The 22037-nt window shown below is 43.9% G+C and overlaps 1 protein-coding gene across 2 annotated transcripts; it reads left to right on the top strand.

Annotated features, from left to right (window-relative positions):
* Positions 1 to 1853: 1853 nt before the first annotated feature.
* smarcc1b (SWI/SNF related BAF chromatin remodeling complex subunit C1b) lies at positions 1854 to 21531 on the top strand. 2 transcript variants are annotated; one of them, XM_080443297.1, is made up of 28 exons: positions 1854 to 2105; positions 4619 to 4738; positions 5192 to 5277; positions 6283 to 6364; positions 6888 to 6980; positions 8011 to 8080; positions 8548 to 8617; positions 9927 to 10002; positions 10270 to 10395; positions 11190 to 11272; positions 11373 to 11479; positions 11587 to 11646; positions 11876 to 11904; positions 12197 to 12309; positions 13019 to 13090; positions 13202 to 13315; positions 13799 to 13952; positions 14859 to 14975; positions 15076 to 15129; positions 15664 to 15922; positions 16456 to 16527; positions 16642 to 16688; positions 16802 to 16904; positions 17486 to 17631; positions 19059 to 19193; positions 19777 to 19912; positions 20700 to 20786; positions 21037 to 21531. In XM_080443297.1, exons 1-28 carry the CDS (start codon positions 1938 to 1940, stop codon positions 21102 to 21104), a joined length of 2847 nt encoding a protein of 948 aa, XP_080299423.1. In that variant the 5' UTR covers positions 1854 to 1937; the 3' UTR covers positions 21105 to 21531. The 2 variants fall into 2 exon arrangements, with proteins under 2 accessions (XP_080299423.1, XP_080299422.1); XM_080443296.1 differs by having other exon boundaries at positions 17459 to 17631.
* The last annotated feature ends 506 nt before the right edge of the window (positions 21532 to 22037 follow it).

The raw sequence follows: 22037 nt of genomic DNA, 5'->3' as shown, positions 1-22037 counted from the left end.
AAACCCCCATGTGAAAATTTAGAAGATTTCAAGATTTGAATAGTTAAAATGTGCGCGTGCGTGCGTGCGGGCGTGCGTGTGAGAGAGAGGTGGTGTGGGGGTCAAATGAATATGTGAACACCACAGCTGCTGCTAATGCTGTAGGACCAATCATATTATGCCAGCTGTGCAGACGCCCTCTGTGGAGCAAATATAAAGAGAAGCAGCCTAACGTCTGCAAGATACAGACATCAACAGAGTCACAGAGACCCATCAAGAAGACTCCAATCCAAGCTCCACTGACAGAGAGACAACCACAGGCTGACATGTTCCTGATTCCTCATCTCCTATGCTTGCTGGGCCTGCTGGCACCAGACACCGTGCACACTGCTGCCTCGGCTGAGGTGGATCCTGTCCAATGTCCTGGTTTATCTTTAATGACCGCTGCTACAAGTATGTCGGTACACATATGGCCTGGGGACAAGCAGAGCTGAACTGCGTTTCTCAAGATGCCAACCTGGTGTCCATCCACAGCGTTGAGGAGAACAACTTTGTCCGAACCCTGATCAAGAACTTTGACCCTTCAGGTGGACGGACCTGGATTGGACTGAGTGACGCTCAGTGGGAGGGTGGATGGATGTGGTCTGATGGGTCCAAAGTGAGCCACACCGTGTGGCATGAAGTACAGCCAGACAATTTGAATAAAGCCGAACACTGTGTGGAGACAAACTATGGAACCAAATGGAATGACCAGTCATGTTCTGATACTCGGCCTTCTGTTTGTGCATCTCGTACCGTGTGTCCCTAGTGACTGAATTGTCTGATTCAACCTGTGTGTGTGTGTAAATTCAAAGGAGCTTTATTGGCATGAGAAAACATACGTTTACATTGCCAAAGTGTCAAAATATAATAAAAACAATTTAAGAAAATGGGTAAAGTATACAGTTGTAGAGGATACAGCATTGTGTTAAACAGTCTAGAGATGTCACATTGTGTCGTTATATACATGTTATATAATATTATATACAGTGTTGTATGCATGTTATACTAATTGCAGCATTTTTCTCAAAACTACTTCAACATTTTGTTGTAGTCGACTTGTTTTATGTACTACTGTTTACTAAGGTATTTTACTTTGTAACTGTACTCTGATTCACATTCCTTGTCAGTCTATCTGTAATTAATTTGTTTGGATTGTGTGTATTATTGTAACCTCGGCTACATTGAAAACGAGGGGCTTACCCCTCAACTGTACTCCCAAGTCTAAATAAAGGTGATAATCAGTGGTGTAAAGTATCTAAGTACATTTACTCAAGTACACTTTTGACGTATTTTTACTTTACTGGAGTATTTCCTTTTTTCAGTACTTCTACTTATACTCCACTACATCTCAGAGGCAAATATTGTACTTTTACTCCACTAGAATTATTTGAAAACTTTAGTTACTAGTTACTTTGCAGATATACATTATTATATTATAAAACATACATTAACCACTTCAGCCCTATTTTATACATAGGCTATTTGAAAATAGCCGATCTGCTATTTTCAATCATTTTGGTACTTTTACTTTTGGTACTTTAAGTACATTTTGACACCAATACTTTTGTACTTTTTTTTAATTTTACTGAAGTAAATGCTTAATTCCGGACTATTATTAAAGTATTAGTAGTATTATTAAATTGTATTAGTATTATTAAATTGCAGTATTGATACTTTTACTTAAGTAAAACATTTGTGTACTTTTTCCACCACTGGTGATAATGATGATGATGATAGTTGCTTTTTTTTTTTTTTACTTGTGTTTCCTAGACCTGGTTGCTTGTTTCTCTCACAGAATCTGGCAACCAGCTACTGATCGAGCGGGCTAGCTAGGCAGTTTGGTGCTGCTGTGTGAGTGTCGTCCGTAACCTCAGTCTGTCTCTGGCTCTCTGCTGCTCATTGTGGCTACAAAACAAATGTCTGCCGGAGGAGCCAGCAGCGTCGGTTCGGCTGGCGGCGGCGGTGGAATGACGCCCGTGCGCCGGAAGAAAGACACCACGCCGTCGTCGTGGTTCTGGGAGAGCCCGGACACTCTGGCCCAGCTGGAGGCGGTGCGACTGTGGGTCGGAAAACACTACAAAAAGGTACCGAGAGAGACCGAGACCTGACTGCTACTGCACTGGCGAGACATGGCCTTCGCGGCTATGGGAGCGATGGTGGTGTTGCCAAGTCTGTAGTATTAAGCCAGTGGTTCTCAAACCTTTTCATGGCAAGGACCCCCAAAATGATATGTATTTGGCCGCGGACCCCCATCTCGAAATATTTTGTTCCAGGAACCCCCAGAAGCCAAGATTTGTGTTAAAAATGTTCACTTTAAAAATATATATATTCAAAGAATTTCACTAATTTTCATGTTTTTTTTTTTTAAATAGCAGAGCTTGTAGATCTGCTATTTTTGAATAACCAAAGTATAAAAGGTTGAAGTGGTTAAAATGGTTTTGATGCTTTGAACACATTTTGCTGGGGACCCCCTGGAACCCCTCAGGACCCCTGCTGGGAGTCCCCCGGACCCCACTTTGAAAACCGACGGTGTAAGCGACTTTTTGGGGTTTGTGTTTTTTCCTGTAAAGTTGCTTGTAAATATTGGTGATGGTTGCGTTATTATACTTTATTAACAGTTTGCCAAAACAAAACCCACAGAAAGTACAGTTCTATACAAGGTCTGCTGAAAGGATTAAAACCCATTGGGGTTCTCTGTTTATTCATCGAAACATAATGACAGACAGATATACAATACTATGCAAAAACATCATATAAACGAGTAGTAGGCAAAAAGAAAAATATGTACAGTAAACAGTTCGTGTCTAAAGTCTTAGTTTTCTAAAGTGTATATTATTTGGCCTTCCTTCCTAAATGTTTAAACCAGTGGTTCTCAAACATCTTCATGTCAAGGACTCCCAAATAAATATGTATTTGTCAGGAACCCCACCCCCGAACTGTTTACTGTACATACTTTTCTTTTTGATTACTACTCGTTTATATGTTGTTTTAGCATAGTATTGTATATTTGTCTGTCACTAAATGTTTCAATGAATTGAATACACAGCAGGACCCCAATGGAAACAAGCCATAGTGCAAGCCATTCTGTGCTTTTTTTTGGTTGCAAACTCGTAATAAAGTATTCAATCAATCAATTGCGACGCGTTGTGAGCTTGTAGATTGGCTATTTTTAAAGGGCTTGTTTTCATAGACCTGGTTGCTTGTTTCTCTCGCAAAATCTGGCAACACTGAGCGATGGTTTGCTTGCATTGTGAGTGGCTCATTTGCGTTGTCAGGCCAACCGTACGGTTAACGGGTTATGCGTTCTTTCAGGGACCTTGTTCAAGATAAACGATGTAAACAAAGTTGAACGTAGGATCATTACACTGTTATTATTGTGTTTATTCATGTGTAAAAAGACAGCCTCGGCCAATCATAGCGCGCCCGTTCTTCCTGGTAATGGGATCTCATCTCAGGGAGGCAGCTACTGCTAGCTAAGAAGTAACAATACGGCCAAGAAAGACTGTAAACCAGGGGTCTTCAACAGGGGGTCCGTGCCTCTAGGGGGTCCTCAGTGTTAGCCTACTACAGGGGGGGGGGGGGGCACCAAATAATATGTGTGTGATAGGATTTTCTTTTTACATGAACCACTTGAACCTCAGCAATCAGCATCCCTATTCTGGGGAGAACAAATTGAGGGTTTAAGTGGTTAAATGTCTGAAAATACACATGAATCCAACACACTACTGATGACGGTGCTGTCAAACAAGTCTATGAAACCTTTGAAAAAGTTTAATCTGCAACACAATTATATACAATATGTAGAGGGGGGGGGGGTCCCTGCTTCATCTCTCTCTCAGATAGGGGGTCCTTGGTCTGAAAAACGTTGAGGACCCCTGCTGTAAACGAATGTTGGACATTGTTTTGAATTGTGGATAGCATTTGTTTTCATGTTGGTGGCTTGCTGCTGCTGGCTGCCTGGACTTGATTCTGATTTAAATGTAGCTTTGGTGACTCCGCATGATATGCATGTCAGACACATAGCGGGGTAACTTCTGACGTCACCAAAGGCGATAGAATAATATAGTAACCAGTGTTTTGGGGGAGACATTAAATCAGTGACCTTAATACTTTAATGCAGGGGTCTTCAACGCTTTTCAGGCCAAGGACCCCTTAACTGAGAGAGCGGGATGAAGCAGGGACCCCCCGCCCACTACATATTGTATACAATTGTATTGCAAACTATACCTTTTCATAGATTTAATAGATAGCTTCATGGACGTGTTTGACAGCACTGTCATTGTTATAACCACTTAAACCCTGAATACTTTGAAAACTTGTACTTGGTCTGCTTTTTCCCCCCTACACAAACTCTTTTTGGCGTAGAGCTTGTAGATCTGCTATTTTATTTTTGGGCTAACCCCCTCAGAGTAGGGATGCTAGGGTTCAAGTGGTTAATGTAAAAAAAAGGTTCCTATCACACCAAGATTTGGCGGCCCACCCTGTAGTAACTCTGAGGACAACCCTAGTGGTCCTGGACCCCTTGTTGAAGACTCCTGCTTTATTGTTTGAGGTGACATTGTTTTCTCTCTCTCCCCCCTCTGTCTTCTGCTCTTAGTATGTGGTGGTGGACGCCCCATCCTGCCAGGTTCTGGCTGCCGTCACCCTGCAGCTCCTCCAGTTCCAGGAGGATACCTTCGGCAGGCAGGCAACCAAACCTGCTCTCACCAAGTTGCCTGTGAGTCACTCTGTCTTTCTGTCTGTCTGTCTTTATGTCTGTCTGTCTGCTTCTGACCTGTACAACAGTTCCCAAACTCTTCAGGCCGTGACCCCCCCAAAATAATCATATTTGAACTGGGGACCCCCCAGCCTGACATGCACTTGGAATTGTAGGCATTAGATTTAGTTTGACTTGGTTCCACAGATAAATATTGTGAAAAAAAGCTTGTAGACTGGCTACTTTCCCAATTTTTGCCTCTTTCCTATGTAATATTTGGCCAATTTGGTATTAAAAAGGTCTTAAAAGGATCCCTAACTAATGAGCCTTATAAAAGGCTCATTAGGCTAAAATAATATGGGGGTCCCGACCCCCAGTTTGGGAACCACTGCTGTACAAGATATAGCAGTCCTTTAAATATTAGTCGGAACCAGCATTGATTTTTTTGAAGTATTGTAATTACTGTCTCTGCAGACACAGTGTTTCTTGGACGTCCGGCCAGGAGGGGGACTCTGCCACATTCTGGGCTCGGCCTACAAATTCAAGGTGGAGCAGGGCTGGTGAGTAACAGGTCACCTGATGCCTCCGTCCTTCCCACAACAGAAATCACATCCACTTAAGGCCCAATGCATGCTTCTTTCTGACGCCGGGAAATCTTCCGTTTCGGACAGACTTTTCGAACTATAGTTCGGAGTGTCTGGACGTCTGGAGGTTCACGGGTTCAGAAAAAGAAAGTTCTGAGACAGACAGACCGTCCATCAGAAGTTCGGAATGGCGTCAATTTGTCCTTATATCACCTCCCTTTCTGAAGAAAAGTTGGCGCGTTGGAAAGGAGCATGTCCTGGGTCTTTTTTCTTGGACAAGGCCATTTAGCAGTTTTCTGATGCAGTCCAGAGAGAATTGGTGGTATCATCAGTATCATGTCAATATAATGTCAGTATCATTGTCAGTATCATGTCAGAAGGAGCTCCATTGATCTCACTGAACCCAGTTTCGGCACAAAAATTGGGTCAAATTCGTTCTACTGCTATCCGTCCTATTTTTCATATTCCATCCTGATTGGCCAATACCGAACATTGCTGGCCCACAATAACCTACCTGAACTAGCGGAGACCTGTGCTCCAAGGAGCACTTTTTCTATTTTCAGGAATGTGGCACAAAGGGCCTGGCCGTAGCAGTTTGTACTTCATAAGGTCACAGAACAGGACGGAGAACAGTGCTATGCAGTACAGTCAGTTTGTACTCTATAAATTAAAGGTTACAGAACAGGATGGGGAACAGTGCTGTGCAGTACAGTCAGTTTGTACACCATAAATGAAAGGTTACAGAAACAGGATGGGGAACAGGACTGTGCAGTACAGTCAGTTTGTACTCTATAAATTAAAGGTTACAGAACAGGATGGAACGGGACTGTGCAGTACAGTCAGGTTGTACTTCAGAAGGTCACAGAACAGAACAATTTTTTGTATCTATATAAAAACGGGTCTTTCAGAATTTTCATATTCCATCCTGATTGGCTAAGATTGACTAAAAATCATCTCTTGTCCTTCCCGTGTTCCTCATAGGCGGAGGTTTGACTTGCAGAACCCGTCGAGGACCGAACGCAACGTTGAGATGTTCAGCACTATGGAGAGGGCCTTGATCCAGGTGAACATACCACAAAGACACAGACAAACACACACACACACCACCAGCTAGACGGTATTGATTACATTGATTAAAGTTCTCAGTCGGACTCATTTGGATTCCATACAAGCCAGCATCGTCTTCTATGGAAGCATGTCGCACACCGAAAATAGCAGATCTACAAGCTAACAACACGTCACGCTGCAACACGTCACGCTGCTCGTAGATCGTCTGTTTCCGGTTATTAGTTATGTTAAGATAAAAGTGTATTTGATGTGGTCAAACTAGCAATAGAATACATGTTCAGAAGCATCTTCCATAAACATGAATGGTTTCAGGTATTTCTAAACATACGGTTTAGAATTATAAATACCTGAACATCATCATTTTTTACTGTGTTAATTGTTTCAGGAAAACCGCTCCTTTCGTGCTGTTTCACAAATCACATGTTGGGACTTGGTTTGACAAAATGGTTCAGTGATTTTTTTATATTGCTTTATTCCATGTGGTAAATTTGCGCGTGTGTGTGTGTGCGTGTGCGCAGAACAACTGTCTGACGCGACCCAAGGTGTACCTGGATCCTGTGCTGGAGCAGGAGCTAGCCAGCAGGCTGACTAGCATCATCACCAAGCACCAGGTAAACCAACGCAGAGAGTGAGGCAAAGTGTCAAAGTACTTTAAGCCATTAAGACCTGAGGCCGATAAGAAAAAAAATCTGAAAAAACGTATGTTGCAATCAGTGGTTCTAAAACTTTTTCATGCCAAGGACCCCCAAAATGATATGTATTTGGCCCCCGATATCAAAATAATGTTGTTTCAGGGACCCTCGGAAGCAAAGATTTCAGTTAAAGATATTCGCTTAAAAATTAGGGCATTCACGAATAGTGATTTTTAGCATTCGAATTATTTGACCTGTAAGTATTCGAATATTCGATTAATCAATTTGATTAATTTTTTTTGCCAATGGCATTGACGACTCGACTCAAGGAATGCGAGTTGACGTCACACCAGAGCTCACAGCTGCGTGTCTGCTGTAGAAAAGCCCCTGGGAAGAAGAAAAAAAAAAAAAAAAAAAAACTTTGATTTACAGTGGTCGAATAATAGTGGTTTGATAGTCGAATATTTGATTATTCTGTTAATGCCCTATTAAAAATATATATATTCAAAGATTTGCACACATTTTCACGATTTAAAAAGAAAACTTGTATATCTGCTATTTTTTAATAGCCAAGTGTAAAATATGGTTAAAGTTGGTTATATTAAGTAATTTAGCTGGGGACGCCCTAGTAGTGTCCTAAGCCCCCCTGGGGGTCCCCAGACCCCACTTTGAGAACCAATGTGCTATATATAGCTCAATCTGAAATGACACAGATGCTTTCCCGGTTTTGATGGGTTAAACCTAAATAAAATAACAGATCTACAAGCTTACAATGTGTCACACTGCGTCGCGTCGTGAGCCTGTAGATTGGCTATTTTTTGCTATTCGTCGCACGATGAAGTTAAGTATATAGGACATAAGTGGTTAATCGGTTCGCTTCTTAGAATGACCAACTAAGATTAGACCCAGGGAGATTGAGTCAGTTCAATTGACCCTGCATGTAGTTCTGAAACATGTACTTGTGTGTCTCAGTGCCTCTGGGTAATGTAGTTGCAATGTCTGTCCACAGGGCTCTGTGACCGAGGACAGAATGCTCGCCACTCACCATATCTACCCCCTACAGCCTTCTACAGACGAAGGTCAGTTGGTGTGTTTGTGCGCGTGCTCTAGTGTTGATTTTCACAGCAAAGCTTGATTTAGTTTAACTTTTAGTCATAGTCTTTTGAATAGAATTATTTTTAGTTTTAGTCATATTTTAGTCACCTGAAATGTTTTGTAGATCAGCTATTTTCGTTCTGTGACACCCACTCGCACCCATGATGACTTGTCTTAGTTCTACTGGATCTCCTCTCTCCACTAGTCCCTCCCTAACATTTTAGTCTAGTTTTTATTTGTTGACGAAAAAATGTACATTTTATTTATTCATAGTTTTAGTCATCATAGCTTAGTTTGTATTTAGTTTTTGTCAGTGAAAAAAGGTAGTTGACTAACATTTTTCGTCATAGTTTTAGTCGACGAAATCAACACTGGCGCGCTCCGCTCGTGCGTTAACACCGTTTGTGATGTTTAAGTGATGCATTTCTTATTTTCCCATATTTGCTTCCAGACGAATGGATTCGTCCCATCATGCGTAAAGACAAACATGTCCTGGTTCACTGGGGAATGAATCCTGACAGGTATGCTTGGGAAACACACACACACACACACACACACACACACACACACACACACACACACACACACACACACACACACATCTTAGCTGTCCATCGTGTACGATGATGACGCTTGCTCCAGGATGGGGAGGGGGGGTTCAGCGATGTTGCAGCTGGTGCCACTTGCCACTTGATGTGGCTGTGGAGGCCGATGCGTAAGCCGCACATCCGTCTGCAGGTAGGGCAGGGGAGCCCGGACGTTGGGGGGGGATGCCGGCTGTCCTCTGGTGTCGCTGGGCAGTGGGCACATCTCTCGGACCTACTTTGCTGGTTGCTGTCATTTGTTTGTGAGATTGCTCTCGTGGATTAAAGTTCGACTGATTTCAGTCATTTGGATTCCATAGGAGCCTTCTATGGAGGCATGTTGGGCAGCAAAAATAGCCGATTTACAAGCTCTCAATGCGTCGCTTGTAGATCGGCTATTTTCGGTATTAGTTTTTTAAAGATTGGAGCATTTGAAGTGGTCAAACTATCAATATGTGTAGAAGTATTTTCCATAAAACCCTAATGGTCTCGGAGAGTGTGATTATTATTTTTTTGGCAGTATGTAGAACAGCAGGAACAATATTACTAAAACATCATAATTTTACATACTGTGTTAATTTGTTTAGGAAACAGCGCTAGTGTGTGTGTGTGTGTGTGTCAGGGGGCTCATTTCACACTGTTTCACAACTTGCGTAAAAGGACTTGGCCTAAAAAAAAGGTGTGAGATTTGATTTTGCTTTAATCCATGTGCTCTGGCACAGGTGACCCTCAAAGCTGATCAGTCAAGAATTTCAAGCTGCATGGGGTTGATATGGCAGTGCGCCTCAGAAGGTCCTTGGTGTAGTCCTTGTAGCACCTCTTATGTCCGCCAGCTTTGCGTCCTTTAGTTGGCTGTAGAGGACGTGGTGGGGCAGGCGGTGGTCAGGCATACGGATGATGTGTCCTATGTCCACCGTAGGTGTCTACAGGATTTCAGTGTAGGGGACCCTGTCTTCCCAAGACAGACCAAGGATCTTCTGAAGGCAGCGGCTGTGGAAGGCCTGGATATGTGCCGTCTGTATGGGGTCCATGTTTCTGCCCCGTAGAGCAAAGTGGACACACATACCGCATTGTAGACGCCGACTTTGGTGCTGACCTTCAGGTTGCGGTTTTCAAACACACACACACACACACACACACACACACACACACACGCACACACACACATACACATACACATACCTCTCTCTCTCTCTCTATAAGAACTAGCTTATAATGCTATAATTCCCTCATCTGTGTCCAATAGTTATGACACCTGGCTGTCCTCAGGTGAGGTGGATGGTGAGGTTGAAGAGCAGCCACATCCAGAGAGGCCCTGGAAGGTGAGTGCACACACACACACACACACACACACAGCCAATCTGTTACGGACAAACGTAACCACTTTAACCAAGGCATCCCTATTTTGGGCATGTCCTTATTGGCGAAACATTTTCAAAAACTGCTGTTCTAGAAGCTCATAACACATTGACGTGTTGTGAGCTCGTAGATCGTCTGTTTTGTGAAAAACATCAAATAGGCCTTAAGTGCAACTGGTGAAACGATTACCCATTTTCACACCCAAGTGTATGTATGTATATGTGTTCCAGGTCCATGCAGGCTGGGTGCTGGACACAGATGTTTTCAACGAGTGGATGAATGAGGAAGACTACCAGGTTGACGACAGACACATACCCATCATCCTCCGGCGGCGCATTTACCTCCGTGATGACCAGGTGTGTGTGTGTGTGGGCCATTCATCATATTGATGATGTCAGCGTTGCCCAAATATGGATTAGGAATTTTCAATATGTGAAATATATTTGCTCCTCAGAGCGGACACAGGCGGCTTTGACGTGCTGGGAACAGGCTCTGCCTGCTCTGTTGGTGTAATTAACTCTTTAACAGCCAGAGTAATAGTGTAATAGTGTGCCACTGCTGCCAGCGAAAAAGAGTGATTTTACTGTACCTTTGAAAAATCATGGCATATTCTCTGTGACCTCCGTCCTCACGGACAATTATCCGCACAGGGTATTCCATTGCACAGCTGCGGCCGCTTGAATGCAGCTTGTTTTTGCCGTAAAGCAAGAGGAACGGAGAGATTTCCCCATAGGACATAAACAGGAAGTAAATGAGCTTTTATTTTTTTTAATGATGTCAAATCCGGGTCTGTTGTCATCAGGCAGTGAAAGCATCATTCATACGGTTGATAACGGCGCCAGCTGGTGGAAAACCACTAAAACACAAAGAAACGCAGAATCCGAGAGAACTCTTGTCGGTGGCAGGCAAAGAGTTAAAAGATTGAATAGGGGATATATGTTTCATATACACAGATTTACAAATAAAAGGGCATCGGAAAAGGGCATTTCACCCACTTCTTTACACCTCTAAACCTGTGATGTGACAATAAAATCGATTCTGATTAAACCCTATTAGGTTTAGTTGCCCAGGGTTTTATACTAGACTCCGTATCTTTTTCCCCTCTACACTAAATCTGATCATTGATAATTGATTAAATAATTATTTCTAGGACCAGAAGTCTACCCCGGTGAAGAAGAGGAGACGCTCCCCATCTCCACCCTCCTCTGAGGGCAGGAAGAAGGGAAAGAAGGGGTGAGAATAGATGATACTTTAATGAATTGAAAATAAATCCAAGGGTTCCCCCATAGTTTTGAATGGGCTCCTAAGTTAGTATGTGTGTATGTGTAAACAGGAGGAGGCGCGGCCCACAGGAGGAGGAGCCAGAAGAAGACCTAACTAAAGACATGGAAGACCCCACGCCAGTACCTAACATGGAGGAAGTGTTCCTGCCAAAGAATCGTAAACACACACCCAATATATATGCATTCATACGTTGGACACAACTAGTGTCGATTTGGTTTCTTTTATTCCTTTTATCTTCATTCTATTTTCTACTTCTCGTCCAGCCAACCCGAAGAAAGACAGCGAGAACACTCCTGTCAAAGGAGGGACCATGGCTGACCTTGGTGCGTTTCAGCTCAGTGCTCAAGTTGTCAGATTGTCGTGTGTGTCTGTGTGTGTGTGTGCGTTTCCAAAATCCTATCTGTTTTGGGTGTTGTGTGCATTCGTCATTAAGTGGTCTTGTGTGTTTTCATGTGATTCATACATTCGCACCTTAAGTCATTTTGTCTTTAACGCTTTACTTGTATTTCTTTGAGTCTAATTCCTCCTTTTGTGATTTTTTTTCTATCTTAGATGACCAGGAGGATGACTTCCCAGCAAGGGTGAGTGTGAATTAATTTCACTCCTGTCCACATGTTGTAATAACTAGAGATAAGTAGCCCTACATAGATGTGCCATAGCTTATGTTTGAACCACCAGCGCAAAAAAATTTGTCCCAAAAACACTGATGTAAGCAACATCGTTCTAATTTGCAGTGACATTTGGCTGGTACTACATTTTCAAGGGCCTATTTAAGGTTTAAGGATTGGATTTAGATTAAAGTCTAATTGTCATAATGCAAAGTGTAAATGACGCTGTAACGTTGCATTATCAAACCTGTGTGTGTGTGTTCAGGAGGATGATGACGGCAGAGCGGACTCTCGTCTGTCAGAGGTAGAGGACAACATCACCGAGCAGACGCACCACATTATCATACCCAGCTACACCTCCTGGTTCAACTACAACAGGTAAACTACGCTTCACACAGTGACCACGTCTCTCCATAACCACTTAAACCACTGCTTTATACTTCGCCATATAAACAGTGTCACGTGGTGAAGAAGATAGCCGATCTACAAGCTTTACAACGCATCACATCACACCGCGTTGAGAGCTTGTGAATCTCGATGTCAGCTTTCGATCTGGGCAACATTTTAATTCAAGAAAAGTTTGCACGTTATAATTATTGCATTTAATGTAAGTTATGCAATGGTTAAATTGTTTCTGAGTTGAGATCACTGCCAGTTATTTCAAGGTAAAAATCCCAACAAGAATGTAAACTACAAAAAGTTAAGATTTAAAATAAAAAATTATCTGTTAAATCTGGAGTTTTTATATGGGCAAGCACCCTGCTCTGTACCATGACCTCTCTGTGTCTCTTCCTCTCCAATTAGAACGGCTTAAGATGGTTGTGTCACAAAAATGTTCATCAATCCTAACCCTAACCCTATGAATTTAAATACAATATTTTTGATTGTTGAATAAACTGTATATGCCAGATGTGTACAGCCTGTCAGGAATGAACAGATTACGGTGTAACACTTCAAATGTCGAACTTCAGGCACATTCCTTTGCTTTATTTCTATTTCTGGACATTTGTTGAGGGAGCCAGACTTCTGTGTGGGGGCGTGTCTTTTCATGCTTTTAACTGCAAACCTGTATGCTGTGTGTTTCCAGCGTTCACCAGATCGAGAAACGGGCGCTACCCGAGTTCTTCAACGGCAAGAACAAGTCCAAGTCGCCAGAGATGTGAGTGCCTCTTGACATCCATAAGTACCAAACCTCTACAATGTCAATGACAGTGTCAATGACTGTAGTGTGTGTGTGTGTGTGTGTGTGTGTGTGTGTGTCATACTGTAGCTACCTGGCGTACAGGAACTTCATCATCGACACGTACCGGCTGAACCCCCAAGAGTACCTCAGCTCAACCTCCTGCAGACGCAACCTCACCGGAGACGTCTGTGCTGTCATGAGGTACAGTAGGACGCTGTGTGACTGTGTATTTGTGTGTGTGTGTGTGCATATGCATGTGCGCAAGGCAGATGTACTTGCTTTTGTAGGACTGTAGAGCGCTTCTACTGTACTCGGTTTTCTGCCGTAACTTTGATCACTGTATGTGATTTGTGGCAAAACCAAGCTGCTGCCCGGACCAGGGCTCCCCCGTCAAATAGATCTTGAATCTCAGTGGCCGCAGACCCCCCCTCCAGGGACCCCCAGGAGAGAAGAAAAAAAACTCAAAATGTGCACTTTGAAGATTTTTTTTTTTAATTATCCAAAATAACAGATGTTCGTGTCGTGCTGCGAGCTTGTAGATCTGCTATTTTTGAATAGCCAACGCTAAAATCTAAAAGGACACAGATGCTTTCCTGGTTTTAATGGGTTAATTGTATTTTGGCATGAGGACATGTTTGTTTTCATGAACTGTGTGTGTGTGTGTGTGTGTGTGTGTGCACACAGGTGCCATGCTCTGCTGGAGCAGTGGGGTCTGGTTAACTACCAGGTGGATGCAGAGAGCAGGCCCCTCCCCATGGGACCCCCGCCCACGCCGCACTTCAACGTCCTGGCCGACACGCCCTCTGGACTGGCCCCCCTGCAGCACAAACCCCTGCAGGTAACACACACACACAAATACATGAACTCTCGCCCCAAAACACACTCGCCCGAAAACACACTCGCCCGGGGCAAATCCACGACGACGAACGGTCACCACCAGGTATTCCTAAATGTAACCTCAGTAAAAATTCAAAAGACCTAACCTAACCTTATTCTTAAACTTAACCTCAGTACAACAATGGCTAGCTCTAAACCGCTGGGGGCAAGCGGTCCGTGAGAAAAATGGGGGTGAGTGTGTTTTGGGGCGAGCGTTTCGGTTACCACACGCACACAAACACACAGGCCATGACCACAGATATGCAGTTGTATTTGAAACAGTGTTGATTTTGACAGCAAAGTCATAGTCTTTTGAATACAATTCCAGTTAGTTTTAGTCACATTTTAGTCATCTGAAATCTTTAGTTTTAGTCTAGTTTTAGTTGACCAAATCTATAGTTGATGTAATCGTAAAACAAAATATTTTGGCGGGCCATGATGATTTACACGTGCCGAAAATAGCAGATCTACAAGCTCACAGCTTGTAGATCTGCTATTTTCGGAGTGCAACACCTGTGCACAACCAAGCATAACATTACTTGTTTTCCTTCTACTGGATCTCTTCTCCACGAGTCCCTCCCTAACATTTTAGTCTAGTTTTTATTTGTTGACGGAATTGTCAAATTTTTTTGTCATAGTTTTAGTCATCATAGCTTAGTTTTTATTTATTTTTTGTTTAGTTTTCATCAGTGAAAAACGTAAGTCGACGAACATTTTTCGTTAGTTTTAGTCGACGAAATGAACACTGATTTGAAATTGACACAATCCTGTTTCTGCCTGTCTCTAACTGTCCATCCTCCTGTCCAACTTTCCTTCCTATTTTTCTGCCTGTCTGTCTGTCTGTCTGTCTGTCTCCCTCCACTATCAGGTGTCCGCCTCGCAGCACATGCTGTATTTCCCGGAGAAGAGTAGTCGAGAGAAGCCGTCTGCCGACTATCATAACTTCGGCCTGCGCACCGACATCTACGCCAGGAAACACCCCAAGGTACCATGACATCATCATCATCATATCACAACACTCTGCTTTAACTGAACATACGAGCATTAATAATAACCAGGGTTCTTCCTTTTCTTTTGGTTCTCAGAGCAAAGTTGCAGGGAGGGAATGGACGGAGCAGGAGACACTGCTGTTATTAGAGGTAAGGGGATTGGATGGTGGTGTTGTCAGAGGTGTTAGACAGTTAGAGGTAAGGATGGTGTTGTTATTGGAGGTAAGTGATGTGTCGCATCATGAAGCCTTGTGATCTTGTCAATATGCGACAGGGAGAGCGCGATAGGGAGTGACAAAGGTTTTAAATATTCATTGGTAAAAATGTGTGGGAATCCTGTATAGGGCTAGTGTGCAGTCACACCAAACTTTGATTGCGGGCAGATCCTGCCAATGCTTTTTTGAATGGGAACGGAGCGGTTTGTTGCCATTCGAGTATTTCCGCAAAAAAAAACACTCCGTTCCCATTGAAAAGCATTGCTAGAATCCGCCTGCATAGGCAGAATAAAAGTTTGGTGTGACCGCACCCAAAGTGGTTAAAAGGAACAAAAGTGTAGGTGAAAAAATACTTTTCACAACTTTCTCTTGGCTCCCTCACTCTTCCTTCCCTGTCTTCTGGCTTTCTTTCACTCTCCCTCTCGTCTCTTTCCGTGTCTCTTTTTCCTCTCTCTTTTCTCTCCGTCAGGCCCTTGAGGTGTACCGGGACGACTGGAACAAAGTGTCGGAGCACGTGGGCTCCCGGACGCAGGACGAGTGCATCCTGAACTTCCTGCGGCTGCCCATCGAGGACCCGTACCTGGAGGACACGTCTACCTCGCTGGGCCCGCTGGCCTTCCAGCCCGTGCCTTTCAGCCAGTCGGAGAACCCCGTCATGAGCACCGTGGCCTTCCTGGCCTCCGTGGTGGACCCCCGCGTGGCCTCGGCTGCCGCCAGAGCAGCACTGGGTGTGTGTGTGTGTTTGTGTGTGTTTGTGTGTGTCAGAGATCGACCGATTCATCGTTTCATCTGATCTACAAATCGACAAAACATAATAAAAATACAAAAAAGTGTATATTTATTAAGGCTGTATGCAACATAACAGAAGCCAGGAACACATTTAACTGTGAGGGTAGCTAGATGGCAAAAAAACACACACAATAAATTTAAAATCCCACATTGTTGAAATGTTCAGGCTCTACTTTGTATGGGGGTTAGGGTAACGTGTGTGTGTGTGTGCGCACACACACACACACACACACACACACACACACACACACACGCACTGCACAAGCACTTGCAATCTTGCATGCATGTGCATAAATGCATAAATGAGCAAGCAACGGGCCAAGCCTATGTGTGTGTATATATACTGTGTATCTGTCTATGTGTCTGTCTGTCCAATCTATGTGTATGTACTGTGTATCTCTGTCTGTGTGTCTATCTAATCTATCTATTCATTTGTGTGTCTGTGTCTGTATGTATGTATGTATGTATATAGAGGAGTTCTCTCAAGTGCAGGAGGTCTCTATGGAGAAACTGTGCATGGCCTCCAGTCAGCCTGAGAATGCAGGTGAGGCGCACGCACACACACACACACACACACACACACACACACACACACATACTGAGTATTTTCCCTCCATCTATCTAACCTCTATAATGCATCTCTCTCTCTCTCTCTCAGAGTCTATGGATGCAGACAAAATGGAGACGGAATCCATCACACAACAGGTGATATGATTATGACAGTCTCTACAGGTTCTGGATCTAGTGATATTTTATTGTTTGTTTGTTTCTTACCTCAACTTTGTGTTTGTGTGTGTGTGTGTCTCTGTCTGTCCCAGGCCCCTTCAACCACCATCAAGAGGGAACCCAGCGGAGTGGCCGGGGACGACCAGCTAGTGAAGACGGAGAACGTTGAAAGCACACACACAGACGACGGAGATGGTGTGTGTGTGTGTGTGTGTGTTAGGGCTGGGGAGTTGACCAATCGAAAAATCGAGAAGCAATTTAAAAAAATATATATATATATTGTATCAACGAATCAACATGAAAAAAATCGAATAGATTTTTTTATAATTGACTTAATGGATTAATGTGATTAACCACCAGGTCAAAGGTTTGAAGTAATCGTAATATTGATTTGAAGTCATATCGCCCGATCCTAGTGTGTGTGTGTGCATGCCTGGCTTGTCTGCCTGTTGTCCCCAGCTGTAGTTTTACTGTTGGGTGGAAACCTCATATGTCCAAAACTGTTACTTTTCAGGATACAAATTCAGAAACAGGAAAAGTAGCAGATCTACAAGCTCAAAACGTGTCGCTTCGCGCCGCGTTTCGAGCTTGTGGATCTGCTATTTTAATGCTTTTGTGTGACGCTGTAGTATGATCAAGTAGGGGCGTTAATTTACGAAAAAAACACAGTTACAATATGGAGAAAAGAGGTTTCTGCCCCGACGGCAACGATCTGCTTTATTTGATATCTCTCTCTCTCTCTGTCTCAGTCTCTCTCTCTCTCTCTCTACTCCCAGGTGGAGGAGAAGAGGGGGAGGAGGCCGCAGAGCTGAGGGAGGGCGAGGTGGATGAGGGGAGGAGAGGGATGGAGCTGGAGCTGGTGGAGAGCAGCGTTGCCACGGCAGCGGCGGCCGCTCTGGCTTCAGCCGCCACCAAGGCCAAGGTGAGAGAGACTCACTCACTCACTCACTCACGCGTAATATTGTTGTACAGCTTCATTCGACCAAACCCCGCCCTGCCGCCCTGCGATTGGCTGAATACAAAAACGAGAAAACAAGGACTCCGCCCCCAGAGGGGACGGTGGGGGCATTTACAGTCTAATACAGACCAAAACCCTAGTATTGCATGTGGTCTCGTGGCGTGCCTCACTACGCGTTAGACTGCCGACCCTGTCGCTCGAGTTCGAATCCCGCTGCGGGCACTCTTTTTCCGACAACCGCAGACAACTTTTTTTTGGCTAATAAAGTATAGTTTTGAACCATGACGGAGGCGTGCCGACTCAGCAGACCTTGAGGCCAAGGAGTCGCGCCTCCAGGCGCGAGTGCCCGCGACGACCGGCCGATGGTCTGCTAGTCGACTAAGCGCCGTCCGAGTTATGTACCGATAGGCACAGAATAGTAAATGATGTTGTGGGGACTGTGTTTGCCCCAACTGTCACTCAAAGTGACCACTGGCCAATCACAGCGCGACTTTTCCGGGTCTGGGGCGGGTCTTGGCAGAATGAAGCTGTATATCACTATCACGCCTCACACACACACTCTTTCCCTACTTGTCATCCTCTATGTCCTTTTCATGGAGTAAAGTTCTCAGTTGCCACAACTGATGTCAGTCATTTGGATTCCATAGAAGCCAGCAGCGTCTTCTATGGAAGCATGTTGCAGCAACATATAGGTTTAGAATGATAATAATATACCATTAACACATTAACTGCCAAAACCGTAGTCCTACGGGCCGTTAAATCCAACTGTTAAGCGCCGAGACCGTAGCCCTACGGGCTGCGGTCTTTTCGCGCATGCGCGGTCCGGGTGCACTTTCGGAATTTTTTTGATCCACTTCCGTTTCCGGTTTGATGACAGGAAATAGAATTATTTGGGATCCGGTTTTGACGCTCACGCCCGCTCCCATTCTACAGACGAAACTGAAACTCAATTCTCTTCCTGTAGTTTTTTCTCCTCGCATTTCACTGTTTAACGTAATCCGCTCTAACTCAAACATGGATGCCCCGTTTGACACGTGGTTTTCACTGGGAGATACAGGGAGATCGCGCGGATGTAAACAGACCGTGTAGCGCTCAATCTTAAGGATTTTAACAAGATCTATGGCGACATGAAAAAAACAAAAAAACAACAAAAACACCTTGGCACTGGTGAGTACATTATGAGATTAGCCCTTGGCAGTGGATGTGTTAATATACCTAAACAGCATAATTTTTACTTGTACTGTGTTTGTGTGTTAATTGTTTAGGAAACGGGTTCCTTCACAAATCACCAATTCCGATTGGGACTTGGCCTAACAAAAATGGTTCGGTCATGAGATTGTATTTCTGCTTTATTCGATGCATTACTCCTTTCTGTGTGTGTGTGTGAGCAGCACCTGGCGGCCGTGGAGGAGAGGAAGATCAAGTCCCTGGTGGCTCTGCTGGTGGAGACCCAGATGAAGAAGCTGGAGATCAAGCTCAGACACTTTGAGGAGCTGGAGACCATCATGGACCGGGAGAAAGAGGCCGTGAGTCTCTGCCCTGTTTACTGTGTTATTGTAGGATGAACCTTTTTGAGGATGCCCGCAGTTGATGGATTGTACATCAACGGTGTTTCTCTAGTCTAGGGCGGTGGTTCCCAAACTGGTGGTCACCAAAAGATTTTGGGGGGTCCCCAGATGATTTCTTAATGTGCAATGTTGTTTTCTCACTCAACAGTAAACAAACCAACATACAGTATACTGTATACAGGGTATCTGCACGTTTCTAAAGTGACAACTTGAGGACTTTATCTCAAGTCAAACTAAATGTAATGCCTCAACTCCTACAATTCCAAGTGCTTGTCAGGGTGGGGGGTCGCCAATTCGAAAATAGGATTTGTTTGGGGGGGTCACGGCCTGAAAAGACTGAGAACTACTGCTCTAGGTCAATGATTCCCAATCGTTTTAGCTCGAGACCCAAAACAGGAATTTTCTGTCTCCCTGGGACCCAAAGTAGTGAAAATAGCCAATCTACTAGCCTGTAGCCTGTGACCTGCTCAGAATAGGGAAGCTAGGGGTTCATATGGTTAAAACCTTCCTCCATTTTCCTTTTGTTTCGTTTCGTTGGCAGCTGGAACAACAGAGGCAGCAGCTGCTGACCGAGAGGCAGACATTCCATGCAGAGCAGCTGAAACATGCAGAGATGAAGGTTCGCCAGCAGAGGGAGCAGCAGGGCCAGGCTGGATACACCATGCAGCAGCATGCAGGTCTGGACACAAACAACAGCTACATGGCAACAGACAGGAAATATTTTTTTAAGAAAGCAACACATTTTTTTTACAACATGGACACATGCAAAGCCAAAGTAAGCAGAGGTGCTGTGCAGACACGACTTTAGTTCGTCTTTGTTAAAACTGCAATCCGGAACTTATTTTAATGAATAAAACATTATTTTCACCACTATTATAGAGTATGTTATACAATAGTATCTACTATCTAGTACACTGGTTCCCCAACCTTTTAGCTCGACCCAAGAGAGAAATTTGATGTCTCCCCGGGACCCAAACTATAGTGAAAATAGCCGACCTACAAGCCCACAACGTTGCGACACGTTGTGAGCTTGCAGATCTGCTATTTTCACTACTTCTTAAGTTCGTTTTTTTTTACACATTAAAGGTTTTTTTTATTCATGAAATTCTTCAGAAAATGTTGAGATTGATTTTTTTTCACTTTTTGAAAATCTTGTGAAAATAAAAATAATTAAATAAAACAAACTAATATTTACTCGTGACCCATAAAAATGCGTCTGCGACCCAAACATTGGTCCCGACGCAATGTTTGGGAAACGGTGATCTAGTACATCTGCAGTGTTTGCAGGTGGTCTCCCTACTCTTCGAATTTAGACCCCAGTGTCGGGTAGAACTCCTACCGGTTGACAAGTAGTACTGCCCGAAGCTCAATAGCGCAAAATCTCCCCAGACCTAGTAGGGGATAAACCTTTGATTGTGCCATTTGAGTTAGCATTGATCTGTGGGTCCATCCCTCGTTCTGCAGGCCAGGCCATGCCCGGCAGGATGATGCCGGCTGGAGGAAACGCCCAGACCATGGCCCCTCGCCACCCCGGAGCACCTAACGGCATGTGTGAGTGCATTATCATGGATTAAAGTTCTCAGTCGCCACGACTGATTTCAGTCATTTGGATTCCATAGAAGCCAGCATGTATTCTATGTTGCGCAGCGATAATAGCCGATCTACAAGCTGCAACATTGGAGCATTTGAAGTGGTCAAACTAGCAATACTGTATGTTCAAAAGCATTTTCCTTTAAAACTGCAATTTTCAAATTGCAGATATACAAGCCTTTTGTTCTTTCTTTCTTTCTTTTTGTCACAGATCCGTCCTCCCAGCCTGATGGGGTGGCAGCCGCCCAGCCTGGACCTCCAGCCTCTAGCCATAGCTAAACACACACACACACACCCTTATACATGTACATAAAAGGCTGTCTTAAGTACCCGTCTCTCTCAGTTCAGTAACATACGGTCAAGTATTCATGTCCTTTCGAAACAATTGTGCCACACAAACATGGTCTGTATGTGATGGTTTACGGCTCAAACTCCATATATCTGTGAAATATTGGTGTCGTGACTCCAGAGTCAAGGAAAACGAGGCAGACTGAACTCGGCTCATTAAAGTTGTTTTGTATGAAAGTGTAACGTGTGTTTATATCACTGTTCTGTGTCTCTTCATGCATGTGCATGGATTAAAGTTCCCAGTCGCCACGACTGATTTCAGTCATTTGGATTCCATGGAAGCCAGCATGTCTTCTATGGAAGCATGTTGCGCAGCGAAACTAGCCGATCTACAAGCTCTGTGATGCATTGAGAGCTTGTTATCAGGCTTATTATCTCCTGAAAATATGTCTTCACTATTTAAGCTGTGCTCTTGACGAAGGGGCGGCAGGGCTCTAATTGTCTGTAGCCCAATAAGTAAGAGGTGTAAGGAGGCACACTTATCACCTCCCAGGGCCATTTTCTTGCTTCTTCCTGCTACCTTTTTGAGTTTCTGGGAACTCCCATTTCTAGTTTGGGAAATTGTCGGCTGTAATGTGAGTCATGAAGAATATATCATTCATTAAACTCAGGTTAAAACAGATCACATACACTCAGTGACTTGAGATGGACAGAATCTTCATTGAATGACATCAATCCCCATGATGATCACTTTGTTTTCTCTTTTAAAAGACCGTAATGTAAACATTTGCAGGATTCCAAATGTTTACAAGTGGACACAGCTCATATTAGACAGGCCTAAGATAAGACAAGACAGCAGCAACAAAAGAAGAATCAACCCATTTTTGCATTAGAAAATATTTGATCTGGTATGGGAATGCTGTT

This window comes from Gymnoscopelus braueri, assembly GCF_963280865.1.
Source record: "Gymnoscopelus braueri genome assembly, chromosome: 11".
Lineage (NCBI taxonomy): Eukaryota > Metazoa > Chordata > Actinopteri > Myctophiformes > Myctophidae > Gymnoscopelus > Gymnoscopelus braueri.
This window is presented reverse-complemented; position numbering and strand designations above follow the sequence as displayed.

What these genes read in the sequence shown, in the direction of transcription:
- smarcc1b (XM_080443296.1), top strand. Translation starts at nt 1,938, where the DNA reads ATGTCTGCCGGAGGAGCCAGCAGCGTCGGTTCGGCTGGCGGCGGCGGT. An exon ending in CTGCTCTCACCAAGTTGCCT is followed by an intron (nt 4,739 to 5,191) that starts GTGAGTCACTCT and finishes CTGTCTCTGCAG; the next exon opens with ACACAGTGTTTCTTGGACGT. An exon ending in ACACACAGACGACGGAGATG is followed by an intron (nt 16,905 to 17,458) that starts GTGTGTGTGTGT and finishes TCTCTGTCTCAG; the next exon opens with TCTCTCTCTCTCTCTCTCTA.